The 23,821-nt window shown below is 42.3% G+C and overlaps 1 protein-coding gene across 1 annotated transcript in view; it reads left to right on the forward strand.

Annotated features, from left to right (window-relative positions):
• The window catches only part of LOC124484773 (potassium/sodium hyperpolarization-activated cyclic nucleotide-gated channel 1), a 50,579-nt gene that overhangs the window by 21,317 nt on the left and 5,441 nt on the right, over positions 1-23,821 (forward strand). The window contains exons 3-7 of the mRNA XM_047045866.1: positions 1,316-1,477; positions 7,420-7,638; positions 11,554-11,700; positions 13,633-13,873; positions 17,901-18,065. Of these exons, the coding sequence (XP_046901822.1) occupies positions 1,316-1,477; positions 7,420-7,638; positions 11,554-11,700; positions 13,633-13,873; positions 17,901-18,065 (934 nt within the window). The remainder of the gene's footprint in view (positions 1-1,315; positions 1,478-7,419; positions 7,639-11,553; positions 11,701-13,632; positions 13,874-17,900; positions 18,066-23,821) is intronic.

Consider the following 23,821-nt stretch of genomic DNA (forward strand, 5'->3'; position numbering starts at 1 on the left):
AGATGAGCGTCACACTTTGTATTCAAAACCGAAACCTGTGTGTTAAACCTCGAGCTGGATTATAGGTCAGTTGTAGTTCAGGAGGATTTGATCTGTTCTCTTTCGAGTACTGGTCTGTTCTTTTTGCTCCACTGGTCAGTTTGCTTTGGACGGCGTCCATGTTGAATTATGAACAGCACAACATCTGTGAATTACACAGTTCTCTGGAAGAGAAGGCAGTCTCAGGTGGTCAATCAAGCGTACTTTCCATGCTGCTCTCCCTATTCAGCGTGTCAGTGTCCATGCCCCTGGCCAACACCTTACCTTCCTGCCATGTGAGTTTGGATGCTGTGTGGGTTACAAGATGTATCCTCCCTCCCCTGTCTCCGAGCACTCGTGCTGAAAGCCCACTAATCTCCTTTCTCTTCAATGGTATATCCTTGCATCGTTACGTCCACAGACCTTATGTCACATCTCCAGATCATCTGAAGTGATGTACGCAAACTGCCAGTTGTTCCTAGTCATTCTAACATCTTTTGTCAGTGAGGGTACAGTGTGATAAAGAGGGGAGAATGGTTCATGTTAAGGAGCCTGCTTGTGGACTGACAGTGATTGTTGTCAAGGAAGAATTCGAGTGGCACTGTGTAGATCTGAATAGTCAAGGGATATGGTTTTAATACAATTTATTTAGACTATACAATTACATATATGTTTAAACAAAGCTTTGCCGATCAGTCTCAGCGAAGGAGGTGCCATCCACACAGATCGTTCGCAGGAGTGATGGCCAACCATCACACATGCACTGCCTTATATAAACTTAAGATCAAATGGCATTCTATAAGGTCAATCAATCAATGTAGCAGACTCCGTGATTGGCTAACTCAACTTAGTGACAGTTTGAAACATACCAAGTGTCCCAAATTTATTTGATGTGGCATCTCTCTCCAGGGCAGTAGATAATAAAGCCACAGGGGTTGACCAGTCAAATGGTCAACTGTCCTTTGTGTGACCATCGTCAAACAATACTTTTAATTACCACAAACAATGAAACAGGACACAGTCCTTCTCTAGCCAAAGTTTAGAGCAACTGTCTCATTGACCCCTTACAGTGACCAGAGGACAGAAGGCCATATAAAATGCTTCATCCATCCCCCAGGGCAAGCTGCCCACAGAGCTATCAGCACCTCACATTCCTTTGAACTCAACTTAATTATCTTCCCTTCCTGTCTCTTACCAATGAACATAGAAGATTATAGATTTCATACACATAAATCTATGCATATGACCAAAATTTCCACTACATTGTCTTTGTTCTTTTTTCCCACTCTTCTGGCAGATCTTCCATATGACCTACGACCTGGCCAGTGCTGTGGTAAGAATCTTTAATCTGATAGGGATGATGCTGCTCCTCTGTCACTGGGATGGATGTCTCCAGTTCCTGGTGCCTCTCCTACAAGATTTCCCTCCGGATTGCTGGGTGTCGCTAAACGGTATGGTTGTAAGTATTATGCCCTTTTTTTATCTACTTTGATCTTTTTTTGTTTTGTTTTTGACGTGATGATTCTGGAGCTGAGTGTGTGTAAGGCAGTATCCTGCGAGCAAGACAGCACTGTGGACAGCGCTGGTATGACTTCTACTGTTGGATAGTGAAAAGGTTTTCCAATGAGGGATGAGGAAAAGTGGAAACAAATGTACAAAATGAGCTGTTTTGGTGAACATGCGATAAATCCCCTTTATGCTTGAACCATAGTAAGTTCTGATGGATGAATGTCAGTGCACTAATCATCCATCTGATTATCCCTTGTCATCGTGACATCTTTGGCCCTCCCAGAGATTAGATTGTTTTGAAAGCATGCTAAGCAGATAGAATGCACTTTGAAGGATATGGCTCCTCTCTGATGATTCCATACATCATTGTTTCTAGGTCTTTCGCTGAACAGTGTATTAGGTAACATGGGTTGAGAGGGAACTGAACACAGTTACGCAATGTTTCCTTATAGTGCTCAGTGTGCAGTACAAGTGGATTCTAATGGATAGGCATGAACTGAAATAAAGAAGAAAATAAATGGGCCTGGGTGTCCTAATCATTTAAAGACGTTGCTTTTGAATCAGTCTTAAATAAATGTTTGGGCTGGCCTGGCCAAACAGCAGGCTTCATTTAGCAGTTCTCCAGGCAGAGCCAGACTCTCAACAGCTTCAGCACTAGGGGAGGTCAATGGCTCTGAATTCAGACCTCCATGATGTAGCAATAATCAAGGAAAACCTGCTACATTTACTTTCCTTCTTAATACATTTTTTTGGAAAAATGTTTGACAGGATGACAGTAGGTGAGGTTGACAATGTTTATTGATCTGGTGTTGGTGGTAGAAGCTAATTTTGCAATTAAAACATTTGTTTGGAACAGAGCAAGGAGCGGATGATGATTGTGTGTGTGTAAGCAGTGTGTTTTCTACAACACAGCACATCACAACACCTGTGCTAGATTTTGTTCTGCTGGGTCGGCAGCATAGCATCAGCTGCAATTACGGTGCAGGGGAGCATGCAGTCTGTCATCCATCTGAAGGTGCCCTCTAAAGATGATCTAAGGAAAACATGATACCGTATTTTGATATATACAGTATATATTTAAAGTATAAATATGTCATACGTTGTGTTTTTGTCACTCCCTTTCTCTCATTCCCTCCCCCCCCCCCCCTCTCTCTCTCTCTCTCTCTCTCTCTCTCTCTCTCTCTCTCTCTCTTTCTCTCTCTCTCTCTCTCTCTCTCTCTCTCTCTCTCTCTCTCTCTCTCTCTCTCTCTTCTTTCTCTCTCTCATTCCCTCCCCCTCTCTTTCTCTCTCTCTCTCTCTCTCTCTCTCTCTCTCTCTCTCTTTCTCTCTCTCTCTATTTCTCCCTCTCTCTCTCTCTCCCTTTCTCTCACCCACTCACTCCCTCACACGCTCTCCGCTTCTCTATCGTTTTCTCACTCTCTCTCTCACTCTCTCTCTCTCTCTCACTCTGTCTCCGAGGGAGGTCAAAAGCCCTTGGGAGCTTGGGCTGAGCTACAGTACTGGTAGGCATGCTAGCCTCCTGACTGCTGATTGTAAACGCTCACCCGAGGATCTCACCCTTCCAGACTTGTATCCCTTGGATTCACAAGCACACAAACTGCTCTAAGCCAAGACACTAGCAGTGAAAATGCCACCTATTTTCAGTATCACCCATCCCAATTCCACTCTATTGTTTTTGTGTAAGGCAGTGAAAGAACCAGCTCAAGCCTGAGAGAGAATTTGACATTTGAACTTAAGATTTAACCAAATGATCGTGGAATTATATCATTGCCCCTCATCAGTGTCCATACTAGAAGGTCAGTCTGCTCAGAACCACTTCTTTACAGTAATGCGTTCGTCCAGTGTGCTCCATAGATCATTTGCTGTTCATACAAGAATTAAAACAGCAACTTTGACCCTCTGCATTGTTTCCCAATGAGTTTTAATGACCCGTGGAATGGGCAGTGCGGGCACAGAATCCTGTGAAGCATTACGGGACAAAAACCTTAGTTAAAGGCTTAGACAAATGTAATTACGTCAAGTGATTAATCATTATCATTGGTGAACCATTAAAGGCATTGATTCACCTCACGTTGCCAGTTCGTTTGGCCTGGAGCATTGTCTCTCCTGCCCACACAACATGTGATCAATAGTTCCCCTGGCGTGAAGCGAACCCGTTTTCCTGATCTTTTTCAGAGAGATCAATACAGACGAAAATTAACTAAAGGGCTAGTCTGCAGCCCAGCGTGTTCCCTTTAAGCGGAGGTTCCTGGAGAGGGTCACTATGAGGGACAAAGGGCTAGTGCATCAAACACGGGTTGGGATAGTTTCTAACAGGACCAGATGCTTCACTTGTAAAATCGTATTTTTTTACTCTTAAACATGACATTCCTTGGGTTGCCATAATGATATGAGGTCTAAAGTTAGTCTAAAAATACTTCAAGCTGCTTGCCAGTGTCTCTACATGTGTCTCTGTGTCTCACTGCCAGTGTAAGGGACATTGTGTTACTAAAAGACCCGAGGCAAGGCAGAAATATGCTGACAGGACCCTCCCAGATTCTAAGTGCAAATCCTTGACCAGCCCAGACATGCTCCTCCTGACTTATCACACAATATTCATGTTTCCTTGGGAAGATGTTGATAATAAAGTTGTATTTTATTGTCAATGCCCCCTTCACACCCCACGTACACTTAAATGCCCTGCTTGGTGCTGTGATTCTTTTTGTTTCCTACTTGAAGGATATACAGTATGAGAACAAACGTTTTCCTCGCCACAGTAGGTATAAATACTTAATTTCATGCTCACCCTGTCACAGATGTGACTGTCGCTGCAGCATCAGATCAAAAGTTCTCCCAGGCTCAATGTGCTTTCCTCTGGAGTATTTTAATCTCTCTCAGATATGGACTGCATTGCATCACCCCCCCCCCCACACACACACACACACACACACACACACTCCTTTTTTCCCTCCTAGGCGGGGATTGGGGGGGGGTTGAAGATACTGCTGAGTGGCATAGATTTGGGGTATAGGCTGGTTATCTACATGACTAATGGCATGAGAGCAGCTCCTTCCTCTTTGGAACTGCATTTACTTAATCACTGGACAAGATAATGAAGCTGTCTCCATGAGCTGAGGGAGGGGAGCCTTTTGGGGGGGGGGGGGGGGGGGTTAAGTGTGGGTGTGTGTGGCAGGAGGGGGGTTAAGTGTGGGTGTGTGTGGCAGGAGGGGGGGGGTTAAGTGTGGGTGTGGGTGTGTGTGGCAGGAGGGGGGGTTAAGTGTGGGTGTGGGTGTGTGTGGGGGGGTGCATAATATTCCTTCACTTCCAGTGAATCAGCCCAAATCAAAACTAGGATTCTGAACACCAACCATCTAGGCCTGGTGAGCAGCTGTTTAGGCACATCTCTGCCCTTTCGTAACCATCCCTAGCAAATCCACTGCCCCCTCCTAAGAGGCCGTGCCCACTGTCCTCACAGTGAATACTCAGGAGGCATGTTCGGGGCCCTCCTCGCCATGCTAATGCAGATTCATTGCTGTGTGAAATGTAATTTCATGGCTTTTCACTGAATCGATGCCACAGAATTGTTTTCTGGTGTTGAGACCTTGGGGATGAATGTTAAAGTCTTGTTGGTAAACAGTTTATGCGGCAGAATGTATAAACAGACGTGGGAGGACATGGGCGGTTGAAATCCCTTTGCCTTTTTTTCCCTTTTCTAGAGCTTAGCAATTTTTGCTATTCTATGTCGTTTTCAACCCATTAGAATCTTATGTCTTGTTTTGAATGAGAAACGAAACTTTTGACCCCTTCCCTTAAATATATCCACTGTTTTGAATTGTCATTGGTAGCCTTCTTTCCTGCCAAAAATTTTGGAAACAGATTGGGCACTGCTTAGCTGTGGCAGATTTTTTGTTATCACATTGTTTCTGATGTAATGCTGCTGACAGGATTACTGTGATCGGAAAATATGGTTTGTTTTCTAAACAATTTGAGCTTTTTTTTCTCAGTGGGATTGAAAATAACCATTGTTATGATGCATTGCCAGGGCATCTCTCCTGGCAGTACCACGGAGGAGGGTGGGCACAGATTGGCATCATAGGCTTACACACAAGAGGGTTTATGTAACTTAACTTAATTAAATCTAATCAAAATTATGATCGTGAACATTCAGTATGAATGTATGGGTATTAACTGTACAATGTAATTAGGCCTCAATCTATTATCAATTACATATTCAGAGACATTCATAAATCTGCATCAAGTTCAACAAGGCATCTTTTGTCATAATTTGCACCACTTTTTTTCTCCTCCGTCCGGATATACTGCTGCGAACCATCCTTGTTTTGTTGATGTTAAGTTTGTTAAATCCAAAAACCTATTGGTTCCTTGCTGTGCTACCTCAATGTCTTGGGCTCTATGGAGCCCTGGAGTGAAAATGTTGTTGGTTAATTGCACAATTTATCATTTAAAAATAGCAGGCAAAATTGTTTATGCCGGAGATTACTTGATGTTTATAACCATATAAATTCAGATTGAACAATTTAGCACACTTTAGCCTGTATTTAGTGCCTTGATTTATGTTTTGAAGTGATGATATACCTTATTCGGATAATCCATCAGAGATTCAGAAAGGTATGTTTTGATTTAGATGAAGGATAAGGTCAGATAAACTATGCACACTTTATATTGGTTTGCGACATTATTCTGCCACTCTTGGCTAATCCTGCACTCAAAAATCTAAATCTAAATTGATTAAAATCAATGGTTAGAACTCATCTTTGTTCTGGACCGCACAGAGTGGTAGACAAGTATTGAGACAGATTAAGCAGACTGTATTGAGAGACGGGGCAGGGAAGGTGCAAGATGACAATGGCAACATCACATACTTTATGAGATAGTTTGACGCCGATAGTTCATAGTGATGAACAATACAGTTTGCGTGTCATTTGTAAAGTATTGCTGTGTAGGTGTGGAACTTCAGCTTGCTCCCTCAGCACTTTGAGTTCACAGACGGGGGAAAACAATCAGTATAGTCAGCAACTCGGCAACCACTACAAGGATGCACCAGAAAACGCTCACATTTGTCTCCAGAATGGACCTTAGCGGGCTTTACAGGTGCAGCAGGCGCCAGTACTGCATGTCTTTCAGCAGGCAGCAGGATTTATACCTGTGGGGAGACCTCAAAACCCAACCATGACCAAGACATACAGAGACATCTGGAGGAACAGCAGGATTTGCATTGGATCACTGCTTAGTATACAGTATGCTATATATACTGTATCACAAAGTGGTACAAATGGTATTGTGCAAAAACCAAGACAGTTAAAGGTTCTCTTCTATACAGAATGTGTAGTGTAGTGTGGACCATGAGAGGACGTGATGAGTGTGTGTGGACTGAAACAGGACGCCCTGCCAGTCCCTAGTTTATGCTTCGTTGCTTCTGACACTAAATCCTATTAAAACACTTGTAACAGTCGACCAGGGAAGCCAGAATCCAGGCCAGTTTCTCTTCCACTCACGCTCACGGTGAAGGATTCTTGGGCCAGAGTCTGAATACTTCAGCCATCCAAAGTGAATGCGAGTTATGTATGTTGATTAGTAGCACATCCCAGCCATTGATTGTTTATACACCCAGCGGCACATGAGAAAGAGTGGGAGACAAGGAGTGAGAGAGGGAGGGAGATGAAGTGAAAGAGATGTTGAGAAGGGAGAAAGTTTAGCCTCTCAGTTTGAGCACGAGGTTCTCAAGCATGCAGACAGTGTTAGCAGAGCTTTCTGTGGAGATTCAGTGATCCATCAAAGAGAGGGATGTGCCATGCTGTCCTGTCTGTCAGTCTGTCTGTTTTCATTGATTGCTACTGGAGTGTCTGTTTGTCCCGTAACTTCCCCCACCCCCTCCTATATCTCCCCCTGCAGAACGACTCCTGGGGTAAGCAGTACTCGTATGCCCTCTTCAAAGCCATGAGCCACATGCTGTGCATAGGGTATGGTGCCCGGGCACCCGTCAGCATGTCCGACCTGTGGATTACCATGCTGAGCATGATCGTTGGTGCCACCTGCTACGCCATGTTCGTCGGACACGCTACCGCTCTCATCCAATCGTTAGACTCCTCTCGCAGGCAGTACCAGGAGAAGGTAAGATGTTCATAACTTGAGATATTTAAAATTTTTGTAATGGATATATCAGCAAGATCATTTTTTGTCAAAGTATTTTAATTTGCGCATATGGAACAAAGTGCTTATTTAATCGCTGCGTGATTGGGGATGAGTTTGAGGGGTTTTAAACTCACAGATCACCAAAGAGGATTTTCCCAAGCGGATGACCAGCTCACCCGTCAAGGGTGCAAAGGTTGACTGCCAGACGCTTCGGCAGCCATGTTTGTTTGGGTGTTATCAGGAATACGTTTCGGGAATTGAAGATTTTTTGTTACATCCCTGTTACATCATAGTTGCAAGGATAGGTGATTATCCAATGTGCAAAACCTAGCAACCACCATCTGTGTGAACTGCTGACAAATTCAGAGTTCTCAGAAAAACAGTTGAATGATAAACACTTTAGAACCACTCATTGCGTTGTTACACTGATGATTCTGTGTCAGCTTCAACAGAGGTGATCTCACACATGGGAACAAAGTAACATCACTTATGTTAAACCAATGCAGCTCTGTCCTCTACATGCCATGTTAATAACTACTGTTTATCCAGTAGCTACAGTATTGCAAATTTACACACACGTACAAAAACGTCCATGTACATACACATGCATATACACACACTCTCACACAGAGACACACACACTCTGTCTTAGACGCACATCCAACTGAATTGAACACATAACGCACATCAATGATCCTCTCCAAGGTAGGCAGCAGCCTTATCAGGGACGGACACATCAGTAGAGTCACCTTGTGGGTGACAATGACAAGACCGGACCCAAATCGACAAAGCAGTTTATTAACTTGTGTCTCGCCTGTTTAAAAGCATTAGCTGAAATCGTTTCATTTAGATATGATGTCCTGACCTTGCCAGTACAGCCGTTCAACGCGTGGTCAATAGAAATAGATCAAACAGTTCATACATTCTTTTGCCTTATATTGTTGGGTTTTTATGATGTCATTTACATTGTTATCAATGAATACATTTGCATATGTATAATGGCACCACATACCATACCATAGCTGTAGTTGTATTTTATGAGACAGCTCAAATATAGATCAATGTTAGTCTGTTAGGACCAATAGAGGATAAGAACATCTTCATGGGAGGAGCACCACCTACACTGTAGCACGATGGTTATTCAATATCCCAACATCAGTTTCATCACTAAGATCCTCTTGATACTCCTTTAAAGATGAAAGAACTCATTCTCTAGCAATAATGAATTGTCTCAGATATCTTTGGCATTGTGTCGGCAGCATTATCTCGGCTCGGTTCCCTCCCGCTGCTTTGATCAAAGATCAGAACGGGTGATTAACCTTTGTTACGGGCAGAGGACTGGAACGCTATTGAGGACCATAATATTCCATGACAGACTTACAATACATTCATGTGTTTGCTGATACATGTTGGACAATTCATGTTAAACTCTGGATTCTTATGATGCTAGTGGTTTGTCAATGCGTTAACTCTGACATGTACTACAATGCGTGCGCTCTACACGACATAGTCATCCGTGGATTCAATCCATGTTTGTAACGACTCAAACACAGTGAAGCACAGTGGCTGCCATGCCCCCTCTGGGAGGATTTGCTGCACGGCCGTGCGGCTCAGGAGAGTGGCCTCGGAGGACTGGCAGGCAGAGCTGAGGGCCTCGCTCCATGCTCATCTCAACCACCATGTCTCAGCTACGAGGGGAGGGGGGGGGGATGGAAGGAGGCGGGATGGAGGGAGTTAGGGAGGGATGGGCAGATGGATAAAGGAATGGAGGAGACATGTGCCGTCGGGATGGATGGCGAGGATGGAGGAGAGGGATGGTGGTTCAGCTAGAGTAGAGGGATGGAGGGAGTAATGGAGGAGAGGGTCGTAGGGAGAAATAGAAGAAGGATGGACGGATGGATGGATGGAAGAGAGAGAAAGGGGAAAGGGAATAATCCAACCAAGTGATGGTGAGGAACGGAGGCAGACAGGGCAGGAAGGAGAGAGTGGGAGGGTATGGATAGCAGCCATGTCTAATGGATGCCCCCTCACTGTGATACTCAGGCCCCGGTCAATAGCTGAACTTGGGTGCAGCTGCAGTCATTTCAGCAGACCTAACAAAGTGAGAAAGGCTCTATTAGATTGCGCAGCCCTTCCATCCAGTGTGTCATAACATAAGGAATAGTATGTTACAGATTCTGAACACATGAGCAGCTGTCACTGATGTCATACCTCAGCCTCGTATTAGACTTAAAAGGTCCCCCAACTTTGCACCATATTCCAACCGAATCTATTTCCCTCAAACAAAGCCTGGCCCCTTATCTCCTCCCTGCAGCTGTACAGAAAACAATGCAGACATGGGGAGCAGACAGGCTTTTGTCACATGGACAAATTTCATTTAAGAGACCATGTCGGCCTAACCTTGGCTCAATTGTGGCCCTGCTGCAATTGTATGTTGCCTTTGACCTGCCTCTGAGGATAACTCGTGCCTCTGGTTACTTGAGCCTGTGCTTACTCATCCCTCTAGTTACCAGGGATCATTTTTTGTGGCTTGGCCTTTGAGTGGACGTTTAAATTCATACCCTAGTCATGTACCTGTGTGAGTAAGCAGAGCTCCAGCTGATTAAAATGGATGAGCTGTTGAAGTAGCCCTCTCTCTCTCTCTCTCTCTCTCTCTCTCTCTCTCTCTCTCTCTCTCTCTCTCTCTTTCTCTCTTGCTGCAGTGTCTCCCTCCCAGCAGACAATGCAGCATCCTCTATTTACATACATCATTGAGCTAATAGAGGAGCAAAGTGTCTGTGATGTGCATTTGGCAGGGAGTCAATATTTGCCTTTAGGTGGCTGACCGGGCCGACGTGCTTGGTTAAGTCAACGGGAATTGGATTAGTCCATTCCTCCCGACTGTATCACCAAATTGGAGAATCTGAATACTCCCGTCAGTTCATACAGTTATAATGACATTATAATGGTTAAAAAGCTTAGCATTACCGTTTATCTGATAGCCAAGATTCTTAGTGTTCTCAGATTTACGTTTTACCAGTAACAAGATTTCTTGGTTCTGAGACTCATTTCTTGGTTCTGATGTCTACAGTTGGACCATTCTGCTGTCTCTGCACCAGATTCATGTTCTAGTACCATAGCATTGCCTTGTCAAAGCTCTTGGATCAATGCAATGACATTGACCCAGGATTCAACAAAGAAACTTTAGAGATACTGTACAATGAGGAACTCCTCAAGTTAAGTAGTATGCATGGATTCAAATGTGCGAACCTGGGAACAGGGTGGATTGAAGTAGTTCTTATGTTGAGTTGAATCAGTGGAGATATCATGTCTGCTGAATGGCTGGGTCAAAACACTGTCAGTATTTGGCCAGTCATCTAGACAAACCCATATATTATTAAATTTTTTTAACCTCTTCAGTCCTGTTAATTTCACAAAAGGGTGATTGAAAATGTTCTGTTTCTGTGGCTCACAGTAGATCACGTGTCTCTCTAGAAAGAACCCGCTGACACCTTGGAGATCCTCTGAGCTCTTAACTTGGTCTGATACGCCCCCAGGCTTGTACTGCCACCTGCCACCTCCCTCCACACTGACCCAGCAAATGAGCCTAGCTGTGCCTGCCCTCAATACCAAGGTTGAAAGAAACCATTGAGCCAAGGACGCAAACATTTCCTCTGTCTCCTTTGAAAAAGGGTTTTGTATTAAATGATTGTGAACTCAAATGCATCTTTCAGTCACAGATTGTCAAAACCTTTTATTTCCACTTCTTTTTATTAACTTTTCGACAATATTGTTTTTTCTCATGTCTCAAACTGAAACAACAAACATTAACAAATTATATTCTACTTCATTGTACCTGCCTGTTGTTTAACTCCACTGTTTATTGACATTTATCTGTTTTGTCCAACCTTCCAGTACAAACAAGTGGAGCAGTACATGTCCTTTCACAAGCTGCCTGCGGACATGCGTCAGAAGATCCATGACTACTACGAGCATCGCTACCAGGGCAAGATCTTTGATGAGGACAACATCCTCAGTGAGCTCAATGACCCACTCAAAGAGGTGAGGAGGTTATATTCCTGGTCAGACTATTTTATCCCTGTTATATACTGTTCTACACAGAGTCTGCACAAGGTTGTTATGTTATTACCCACTCAGAGTTGGTTGATTTACTACTGCAAAAGGCAACATCACTCTAAATATGCTAATTATAGCATGTAATACCTCTTTAGTATCATCATAATACCTTTTAGCAAAGAGAGATGATTTTTGCTTCTCTTACCATTCATTGGTTCCAAAGACATGACATATGACAAAAAATAAACATCTTTCTCTGAGGAAGAGGCTTGTTATTTTTCCTTGGACCTTAATTGGGCATTGAGCGTCACTTCACCTGTTTACATAGTATCTCAACTACCTTGTAACAAATGAAGAGAACACACCGCACAAATCAATTTTCTGCAGATTCAGGGAACACATGCACGGACAATTTGCCCGGATAAAGCAAGATATCATTGGCCTAAATAGGATCACTCAGGCAGCTCACCCTCATTAAGGGTAGAACTCGAGTGAGACCCCAGAAATAAGACGTGTTCTCTGGTGATGACCTTAGCAAGACGTTACCTTTTGTTAGCTGGGAAGTCTGGAGTTCCAGGGAGAACGCTCGGAGGGGAAAAAAAACTGGTTGAAGTTTTTGGAGGTCTAGCGGCTGCTTTCATGGCGTCTTTGTCTACCTGCTGCTGGCTGTGGCTGGCTGGCCCCTCTGAATCAGCAGATGATGTGTCTAATGCTGCAGAGGAAGAGGATGGAGAGGGGGAGCGGGACTTTTAATTGCCTCTGCCTTTCTGCAGCCCCATTAAGTCACAGAGCAGTGAGGTATGGTGCCGAACCCCACAGTCTACCCAGCTGCAAAGACGCAAATAGCACGTCTGAACATACTACTACAGTACTATACAACAGGTGTTGTACTGTGAATTGTGTCAGGAGTTGATTGTACTATAAGCAGAACACATTCAACGTCAGCTCAAAGCTAGTCCACCTTAACCCCTGCTCAGCGCAGCCCACCTTAACTTAACGAGCTGTGACATGACAAAGCAGGTATCAAGGGAGAAGAGTGTGTACATAGGTAATGACACGTCTAGGTTAAAAAAACAACAGTTAATGTCTCATTTCATTTTTTCTTCCTGGTTCTCCGGGCAGGTTGTGTAGCTATTTTTACAGCCCTGCCATGTGAAGACTTTACTTTAAATAGACAAAGTCTAAAGATTGTTTTCCCACTGGAGTTCTTTGCTGAGCACTGGCAGCTATCTAATTTATTATTTGTTGTACATGATTGGGGTCAGAACCCTTTAGCTTTGGGCTGAGATTGCCATCTCAGCCTGAGCTAACAAACAGCTCAGCCAGCTCAACCCGGTCTGGCCGGCCAAGCCAAGTCTAGTCGGAACAGCCCAACGTGGTCCAACCCAGCCTGGATTTTAGTTGTCCCCCTTCCCAGCTCCCCACAGAAGAGCACTCGTCCTGCACAGGAACATAGCGAGACATTATCTTAATCTGCAAACACAGGGTGGAATCAGCACAACAACAAGGGCAGAGGTGCTGAGCAGTACAGGAAACAGGAAACAGGAAACAATCTCTTGCCCTCTAAGGTAACCAGGGAGGACCAGTACTAGTTGGTGCCGGGGGCAACCAGCTCATCTCAGCAAAATAGCTGTAGAAAGTTTCACAAATATGATGAGAAGCAATTTATAGATACCAAGGAACAAGCAGCAAAATGCATCAAATATGACAATTTGACACTGAAACATGAGGCATTAGATCATCATGATTTACGTGGTTTTCGTGGGTTAAATGATTATCCTCTCTCTAATCAAGTCATCTTAACAGTAAGCATCAGAATGGAACGTTGAAATGGTAATTGCTGGAATTGTCATTCTGCAGAGGCTTTTTTTGTATCATATTGTTCCGCTTTTAACGCATCTCCCCCTTTTTTTTCAGGAAATCGTCAACTTCAATTGCCGTAAACTGGTGGCTACAATGCCCCTGTTTGCCAATGCAGACCCTAACTTTGTGACAGGTATGCTGAGCAAGTTGAAGTTTGAGGTCTTCCAGCCCAATGATTACATCATCCGTGAGGGGACGGTCGGAAAGAAGATGTACTTCATCCAGCACGGTGTGGCCAGTGTTATCACAAAGCTCAACAAGGAGATGAAGCTCACCGACGGATCCTACTTTGGAGGTACAAAGCCCAGTTAAATCTTCCAGTAACATTTTCCAATCCGCCAAAATAGTTGAATATATGCACTTTAAAAGGTTTGGATAATCAGCACAATTACCACAAATCTCCCTTTTTTCCATAACCACAGAAACACATACTCCTATGCACTTGCAGTAGCTACATACTGTACAATACATGCATGTGTGAACTCTCTTGCCCGCAGCCATTTGTTTGATGCCATTACAGTTCCGTCAGTGTAGATGTTGATTCTCATTAGCCACTGCACAAGCTGACTTACATAAGGTTCATCTGGCGGGTGGAGAGAGCCTTCCTGGTGATCAGGCTTGCCCTAAGGACACACAGAGGTTATCTGTCTACAACCTGCACCATGGCAACTCTGGTTGGTCTTGTTTCCTAATTTATGGAATAATTCCCCAGAATACTTCAATATTTAGCTGTCCAATTCGTTTAAATGTAGTTAACATTTTGGTTCAACAAATTATGTCAAAACCCAGATGTCTAGTCATCAAGCAAGTTTCTTGTATTTTGGAGGATCATACCCCCCCCCCCCCCCCCCCCCCCAATGGAATAAGGTACCTCAGGATTGTAAGAATAGTTTCCGTTTGCCACATGCACAGGCTGGAAAGCAGTGACTTTATGATCTGACTTCTAGAGGCTAAATGCACATGTATGATTGCAAATATAGCACATGAACTGCAGCAGATATTTTTGTAAGTCCTTGGACATTTAGTTAAAGAATGAGCCTTCTCTTACTGAATTTAGACTTAACACTATTAGCCTTAGTAAGCGAAAAACGACTGCTCAAGACAGAGAAGGCAACACAAACGTTATCTACCTGTTGTGTCTCATTTGGGGAGTAATCACTGGCCTGTACTGTAACTAGATTTAACAGTGGTTGACGGGAATGATTAACAATCCATTGTATCCTTGTCAGGGCTAGCTACAGGGGGGCAGGTTGAAGACTCTTTCAGGTCCCTTGGTTAGACTCAACTCCAATATTCAGAATAATCTTATTTTTGTACTGTTATAATTCAATCATGCTTGGGCAAATAAAATCAATTGGCTTTTGAATTGACGCTTCATGCTTTATGATTATATTTGTTATCTGCTGACAAACAGGTACAGGTGATCTTAGAGGAAACTGGATTACTGCTGGCTTCAGGCAGACTCAAAGCAGCTTGATGAACTCATTCCTGGGTCATTAGGAAGGAAATGAAGAGTTTATTCACGGACAATCTCTACTAGGGATCAATAATCTTTTGTAGCCCTCCTCGGTAACAGTATAAAGTACGATCAAGTGTTTTTTTCTAGCCACGGGACTTATGGGAAAATACATTTAAATAAAACAAAGCTCCTTTTTTATTTTTTGCTGAAGGCACGAAGGATGTACTAGTCATCCTGACACGTTGCGATGATGCCAGCCACCTGCTCTATCCTGCTGCCCAGCTGGTGGGTGGTATCTTTACCCATTGCATGAGGATGACATTAGTAGATCAGGCCCGGCTTGGCAGCAGCTGGGCATGTAAGGAACCCCCATCTCCTCTTCCCCTTCAATGAATTGTATTATTATAGGCTACTTTGGCCTAACTCTGGCCAGAAGAGAAAAAGAGAGAGTCCATCAACTGGTCCACTATATTAACTTGATCTTGTGTCAAGGACAGGGTTTGGAACCATGGTCTGGTAATGGGATGAGGGGCACAGGTTATCTATAGCACTCTAGGAACATACTGGGTCGCAGTATGGTGACCAATTACCTATACCAATTATCAACAATATTATTTATATGCTGTAATATTCATATTTTCCGTGACAGAACCATGATCTAAAGATAAATCCTGAAAACCCAACTATAAATTCTGAGATTTCCTGTTGATACATAAACTTGTCCAATAATCATTAATAAACAGATCCTATTGGTAATGGGATATGATAATCACTAACTGCTTACATTATAGATTTAAGCAGTTAGTGATTATCCCCCTTACAATAGTCAGCCTATTCCCCCTACCGTTAGATGACACAACACTGTAACAGGCAGTCATTAAGTTTCCACCCCCAAGGGACTTTACATGCAAGTCATTGGGACTTCCACTTCTTGCCAAAGGGCATGGGGTTACTTTGGGAAACAGATAAACATGGCACATTAAGTGATGGCAGATTACCCACAATACCCTTTGGGTTGGCAGTGACATTACGTGACAAGGCGACTGACATATGTCACACTGCATCACATGAAGTGCTAACAGGGTTTCTTGCATGGTAGCCTGGACACAGATGCCCTCGCTCTTCCGGATGACGATGGGAGTATTTTCTCTCCAGGAGGATCTCATTGTGCACTCATTTGTGATGGTGACAGAAACCCCTTCTCTTGTTCATCCACTCAATTGTCTAACCTACTTTGGGCAGTTGGCCACAAACTGTGAAATACAATTAACTCCAGATGTAACTGCAATTTGTGTTTCGCAGCTCATTATCTCTCTCTCTTTCTCTTTGTCTTTGTCTCTCTCCATTTTCCACCACCACTCTGTCTCTCTCTCTCTCTTTCTCTCTCTCTTTCTCTGACTATATGAAAGTGTGCTACTTCCTGTTGGAACTAGAGGGTAATGAAGTAATTAGAGAGAGGTGTTTGGTTGTGAGAGTGGGTCGTGAAGGCTGTGTCATCCCCCTCACGTCATGTTGCACCACACGATTCTCTTTCTGTCTCCATCTCTCTTTCATCTGACGTTTTCTGTATTTGTTCTCTTCTCCTCTCTTTCTCTCTTTCACCCTGTGCCAACAGAGATGGCACTTATGCAGCTTTTTCCATTATAACAGCACTAACACCTTGTTCACACCCACAGCTTGAGAACGCTATTCTCACATTCTGAAGGCTGCATCTCTCTCCCTCTCCCTCCTCACCCGTCACAGAGGAAATGTGGCCGGAGAATGTCAAGGGCATTGTCCTCAAACGGCTTACTGATGCTGTCTTGATACAACATGTCTGCTCGTACATGACTTTGTGTTCGGAGCAGGAACGCTTAGTACACCGTATCCTCTGCAGTCAAAGGTTATGGTTTCTGTTAGATTTCGAGGAGGTAGCTCACTGTGGTGTTTTATTATGCCTGTGTCCCTGTGTTGTACATATCAGGTTATTAGAAGAGCAGATTTTGTACTTGCTGTCCTAATGGCTAACATGCCATCTGGCAACAAAGGGTTGAGCCAAGACACCAGTACTTCTCTTTTCATTGCCATATGAAGCACCTGCAGGGGCAAACTACACTGCCCATAGTTTGCCACCCCTCTTACCCCCCCCCCCCCCCCTTACACGCACACACTCACTCACACACAACACCCCCACACACACACACACAAATACACGCACAAAAACACACACTTCATAGCCTTTAGTGTATATTTAATTGCATTGAACTTCAGGAATTATGAATCCAGGTTTAGAATAAAACTTGGCAGAATTCCCTCAAGCTTGCGGTGTTGAATCGATTTCAGATGATTAAAAGTGCTTTGCTACAGTGACAAGTCGTAGTTCCGCTGCTCATCAGTCTTCCCGATTTTTCCCCTCAATGGTACTCAATCCTGGGACCTCTCTGACTTGCAAGCACAACTCCTTACCAGCTACGCCCCCAAAAAAGCTAGCTATTTTCTGTCGGTCTGTATACATACTTGAGGAGTGTGTTTACCAGTCCACATTGGCTACACTCTGCCTGCTCTACTGTGTACAAAGCTGAGGAAACAAAATGAACCTGAAAGACAGTGTCAGCATCAGTCCATGGGCAACATGATGAAGAGACTTTGCTGTGGGTTCTACTAGTGAACGCCCCACTGATGCGTCTGGCGGTTTATTCATATGCATTTCCAAGTTCTCCCAGCCATCTCAGTCATACCTTGGCTCTCCAGCTTCATTTATATGGTAATCTGTGTTAGAGCGCTTGAGTTAGAGAGCTTCATTATACAAATGGCACAGAGCTGATCTTTGTTCAGGAGTATAATTATTCAAGTGAGCGCATGTCTTTGTGCGTCACTTTCTCAGAGATCTGCCTGCTGACCAAGGGGAGACGCACGGCCAGCGTGCGCGCTGACACCTACTGCCGCCTCTTCTCTCTCTCCGTGGACCACTTCAACGAGGTGCTGGAGGAGTATCCCATGATGCGCCGCGCCTTCGAGACCGTGGCCATCGACCGATTGGACCGCATCGGTAAGCGTCCCCCTTTCCCCGCTACTCTCTGCTACTGTTTGTCTGATTGGTGCTCTTGCTATGTCACTGTGCTATGTCGTTGGTCGCCTTGTTTCCATTGTGTTTGTTTGCCCCCCCCCTTCCCCTATTCACAGCACTTGTATGCATGAAATGTATGCTTTGTGTTATGTTTGTCTTTTTCTCCTCCCTATCCATCTTTATCTCTAAGACATTTTGGGGGAAATATTGATATCAGTAACTTTGATAGCTTAAAAAGGGATGTTTTGATAAATAAATGGAAGGCAGTGCATGTCGCTGTCTGGGAGGGAGTCAGTCCGCCTCCTTGTCGGTTTGGTGTTGACCCCCCCTTCCCCCCACACTGGATCTCGGAGAGTGGACGGAGGCGAACCTCACCTGCATGTGCCTCCGCCCCTCCTCCACTCCATCTGCACACCTCGGTATGAGCAGCACTGCCCCCCCCCGCCACCTCTCCCCCCCCAGCCAGAGACTAACCCCCCCACTCCCCGCCCCTCCCCCACTACTGAGGGGCATTGAGCTGGGCATCGTGACACCAGGGAGGCCATAAGGAGCCCAGCTTTACCTGGCACGGCTTGGGCTTGTAGACAGACAGGCAGGACTGGCCGGTCCCTTACCTATCACTTTGGTTTCTAAATATCATGTTTCTTTAATTCTGTTGTTTTTTAGAACAACATATAGAGGAACATGCTCATTAGTAAAACAAAAAAAACATAAAACAAACTGAAACACAAAAATACATTTGAAAAAAGGGGCACATGTATGTATTGTAGCAGGGCATTTTTTGATATTCTACTTGGTAAATTTCTTCATGTTATTTTTTTAAATAAATATTGCAGATAAATACATAATACAAAACAAAGGTGTTAAAGTTATATAAAATAACCTGGGCCACTTCATAGAATTGTTACTCTTAATTTGACTACTTGATAAGGAAGATTGAGGATTTTTGGAAAGGTTGCCTGCAATATTCACATCAATCCACACGCATAAAAGTAGAATGCATATATCTATGCTTGTAGAATATTGCACTACAGTACATTTTGCATCCTTTTATTAAGATCACTCCTGTCATATTGTATACATACTCTTTGTTCTACAAAACCATTATCTGTTTCCATGTAAAGTATCTTTTATCTTTAAAGGAACAAATACAGCCGATAGCTTGGTAAGCTATACTTTCTTACATTCTTAAGTGCCTTTGCCAGTTTGCATATTCATATCAGAAATAAGAGGTAATATAAGAGGTAATCTGCCATTGAATGCACACTGAAGAGATGAGCCATTTATCTTCTAAACATTTTCTTCTTACATAATTTTGTAGTGAATTTAGGATCACCAATGCATCTCTTTTAAATGTGTGAACTGAGATACCTTGTTTACTAAATCTGTATCTCAACAGTCCAGTCATACGTTGCACATTGATATTATATTTAGTTATATTTAGTTCCACTGTGTGTCAGTACACTCTTCAAACATTTTCATCTTTGCAAAAGAATGTGTCTCAAACTGTGGTCTTCCTAATATTTCAACATGATAATAAATGAATCTCCAAACTTAAAGAAGCGATAGCTGTTTCAAAGAATGAATATAATAATGAATAATAATAATAATGAATGAATAATAATCATATAATTAAGTTATTATAATAAAGAAACAACATCGAAAAGGAACCCATGTTCAAATTGTGCTGGAGGAATTCTTGAATGAAGAAGCCTTCTTATCTTGTGTGCAACTTTCCTTTCTTAAAGTTGGCCATGCCATTTTTTGTATAAGCTAAAGCAATTGATGAGGTAAGATGAGGGTAATGTATTTGTGGACAATGTAAACTCACTCGTAAATAATAGATGCTGCAAGAAGTTGAGTTTGTGCAACGATAGTGTGCCAATGTTGTCTCAAATATGATTAAGCCTGTGGTCTGTATTTACTTCCTGTTGTTTGTGTTTGTTTATTGGTTTTGATTTTGTACGTTTTATTTGCCTGACTCAGGCATGTTGATATTGAATTGCTTTGCACCCCTAGTATTGACTCAACATTGCAATACTATTGTGACAGGCAAGTCAGCATCAAAAAATAGCATTTATTGGCGCCATAGACCAATCAAACCCAATAAATCCATATAGCTCAATATTCAGATGTGGTATGCCTCCGTGGAGACCATCTGTTAGACAGGGAGGTTCTTCTCATGCATACTCACTGGCCGGCTATACGTGTAGCCATGTAGACTATGAGGTTGTCTACCCTCTGAAGTGTATGCCCTTTAGACCTTTGCAGTTATGATCTACATTTGCCCTTTTCTGTTAAAAAGCTAGGTCAGCTTTTTGAACAGCTGAGAACGGTGTGTCACATATCAACTCCAAATCTGAGCCGCCCACTCTTCAGTAGCACTTCTCCTAAACAGAAGTGTTATGAACTAAGTCTGTTCATTTGGACTTCAAAATAAGGGGGTTTTGTCTCATACAAGGGAAAAACAATGTCATGATCCGTGCTGGATGTTTTGGTTTATATGGACTGCATTTGGTTAAGTGCTTGTCTGGTTCGTAAAAAAAAAAGAAAAAGAAAAAAAGGAACATAACATGTATTGAAACCGATAACATGTTGCACAATTGATGTATCTCTATCTAAAAATTATTTGACCAGGAGTTCCTCTTGAGATGAGAACATCTCGTTTTCAAGAGTGTCCTGGCCGTCGAATAGGCAGCAGGTAAACACTTTATTCCAATTATAATATTCGCACAGACAGGTGGGAGAATTTCTCCCAAGGCATACAAAATGGATTCGCTCACAAATGCATTTCTTCTCCAAGAGCATGAACTCACAAATGTTATAATATTTCAGTGCTGAATTTCTACCTTAGTCCACTTTTGATAGTAAAGACATGTTTCATAGTACTTTACTGCCACGTTACAATGATATATGGTTTAATAAGTATACACTCATTTGAACTTGGGAAGAACATGTACTAATGCATGCACTTAAAAAAGAAATTAGAAAATTCAATGTAACTGTAGCTGCCATAATGAATTCTGTGGCCATTATGCCCATGTAATCTGATTTACTACAGTATAGACTCCTGAACTGTTGATGTCTGATGATTCCCTTGCCATCTAGTCAAACTCCATTCCAAAAATGAAGACGTCTTAGATGAGTGATTACAGTGTATGTCTCATGCAGTTTAAGTGAAGCCATATTCATTACTTTTTCATGTTTGTCATCTCTAGAGTAAATCTGTTCTGACTGTGTGACATGGATTGTGCATTTTAAATACATTGTTTAGATGATGTAGTCTTTGTTAAAACAACGTGAAGAAGGAATGGCTGACTGCCATAAGCAGCTATATGTCACACCTATTTTTTGTGGGTGTACTGACGTCACGCATGCCACCTGGCAAGGTGCTCGTGCTCCATGTGCCCTAAGGACACGCCTCAGTGTGCCTCACTCATTAACTACCTCTGCCAGGATTCACCTGCACACACACCCATACTCCAGCAGAGAAGACATTCATTCATTTAGCTTTAATTAACTTTTCGGATTGGCAATTTATTTACATTTATTAGAGTCACAGTTTAAATAAAGTCAAGAAGGTTTTGACTATTGCCTCCCTTGCCAAGCTTTTTGGGTTAGGAAAGAATAAGTGTCCGTAAAGGTTTTTGTTGTGTATTTTGTATGATTACATCGCTAGCATCTTATTATTTAACTTCTGTTACTCTTTGTTTGTGTGGGCTTTATTGAAAGATTTAAGTGTATGATTTGTTAAGTTGCATTTTTGTAAATTATATTCTAACCCTTCTTTGTTTATCGATATTCTTGTCTTTTCCCTCTGAAATTCAGAATTTACCATTATTGTTCAATGGAAGATAATCCTGTTGTTTGATAAAGGTCTTGTAAAATGGGGTTGATATTTTTCAGGATCCACAGTTATGCATCTTCTCCTTCCCATGGATTTTAAGTAAAGTAAAGTTGCATGTCAAGGTGTACACAGTTTTCTGTGGAAATCAGGTTGCTGCTAACTAAATGTGTTAAAGCTAGATGTTATTGTTTATCTTTGATAACAAAGTAAAATTAAGAAAGATGTATTCTAATTGGATTAGGAGGAAACAACAAAAACATGTTAATGTGGTTTGGTAAAAATCTTGCTAAAAATACAAATCTCTAATCTACACCCTAATATTATCTTTATGCACTGATACTTTTGTATTCTTTCTATTCTCTTTGTTATGTTAAAAATACCACTTTGTAAGTAGATTCTTCTTCTCAAAACCTGACCATTACCAAAAGTTGAATGGACTGATATTCAGTGGACTGACTTCCAAGCTCACTCCCTTCCCCCTCAACTCCCCATAACATGTTTCCAATATAACATGATTGTGTTGTATTCCCCAGTGTTAAACCCACAAGTATTCAGGTATTCATATACATGTGCCATGTAAGTCTGCAACAGCCCAACAGTGACTGTTTGTGATTTAGTATTAGTATTTAGCTATCCTTGTAGGATTCAATTAGAACCCATTCAGATTGCTCTGTTGGGCCAAACGAGTAAACGATTGCGTAATGACAGAGGGCTCCTCCTCCTCCTCACACAGAAACAGCTTAGGTGTTACACTTGATCTGATGCCCATGTAGCTCATTTCATTGATCCAGTAGAACCTTGATAGTTGTGTTGATTGTCTGTGTTCTGTGTTCCGAAACTTTTAATCTAATTGAGGATTATCTTTGTATCAACAGTTTGTATCATTCACCAAAACCAGATTTAGAACTATGTTTAATACCTAAATGGAGTTTCACTATGACGTCAATTAAATGTGAATGGAATGTTTATATAGCATCTAGATGATGGAGTCACAAATGTCGAAAAAAGTAGAAAATATAAAATGTAAACGCTACCACAATTATACATACTTTAAAGCTATTTAGTTACCTGTAGTTACCTAATAACGACTTTGTGATATTTGTATATTGTATTCTATGTGTATTACATACATAAATATGAGATGCTTATTGTTTGTACTCCTACACAAGTGCACAAGTGCAAACACAAGATAACTATGAATACAGTATGTCAATTAAAAGTGTAAAGATTTAGAGTTCTAAAACCATTCCTAACAGCGTCATTTTGGAAAGCAAGAGCACATAACAAGATGGAGAACTGTTCTGTTTTCAAGGCCGGTCTTTTAAGATTATTGGGCTGTGGCTAAAGCCTTCAGCATGATCGGCTATAGCCTACTTTGTCATTCTTACAAACAAATAATGTTTTACTCATGGCGATGGTGAATAAGATCAATCAAAGGAGGAGGGATCAAAAACGAAAGGCAAATTCTAAACACATGTTGAAGTCTCTCATTTATATAAATCACAAAGAAGGATGAAGCTAGATTGTTATTTTAAAACATTTGAGAAGAATATATATTGTCAAACTGATTTTTGGTTTACATATCAATATTTAGGTGCTTTTATGGCCCCAAGCACCACTGAGACATAAACAGGGCTTGTTATTTACTGAGATTTCCCTCTGATTTTACCAGTGCTTTGGCCTCAAAACACAAGCTAATGATCTATAAGTAACCATCTGTCATTCTTTGGTATAGATCTTATGAATTGTGACAGGAGGGGAGAGCTTTGCAGCCTGGGAGCCCAAGTGCCCCTTCTCAACTCGAATTAACATGTATAACACTACAGAAAGTTGTTGAGTATTAGCCTATGAATCGCTATAATTCAGCTGTCCCCAGAAGCAAGGACGTAAT

This window comes from Hypomesus transpacificus, chromosome 22 (genome assembly GCF_021917145.1).
Source record: "Hypomesus transpacificus isolate Combined female chromosome 22, fHypTra1, whole genome shotgun sequence".
NCBI lineage: Eukaryota > Metazoa > Chordata > Actinopteri > Osmeriformes > Osmeridae > Hypomesus > Hypomesus transpacificus.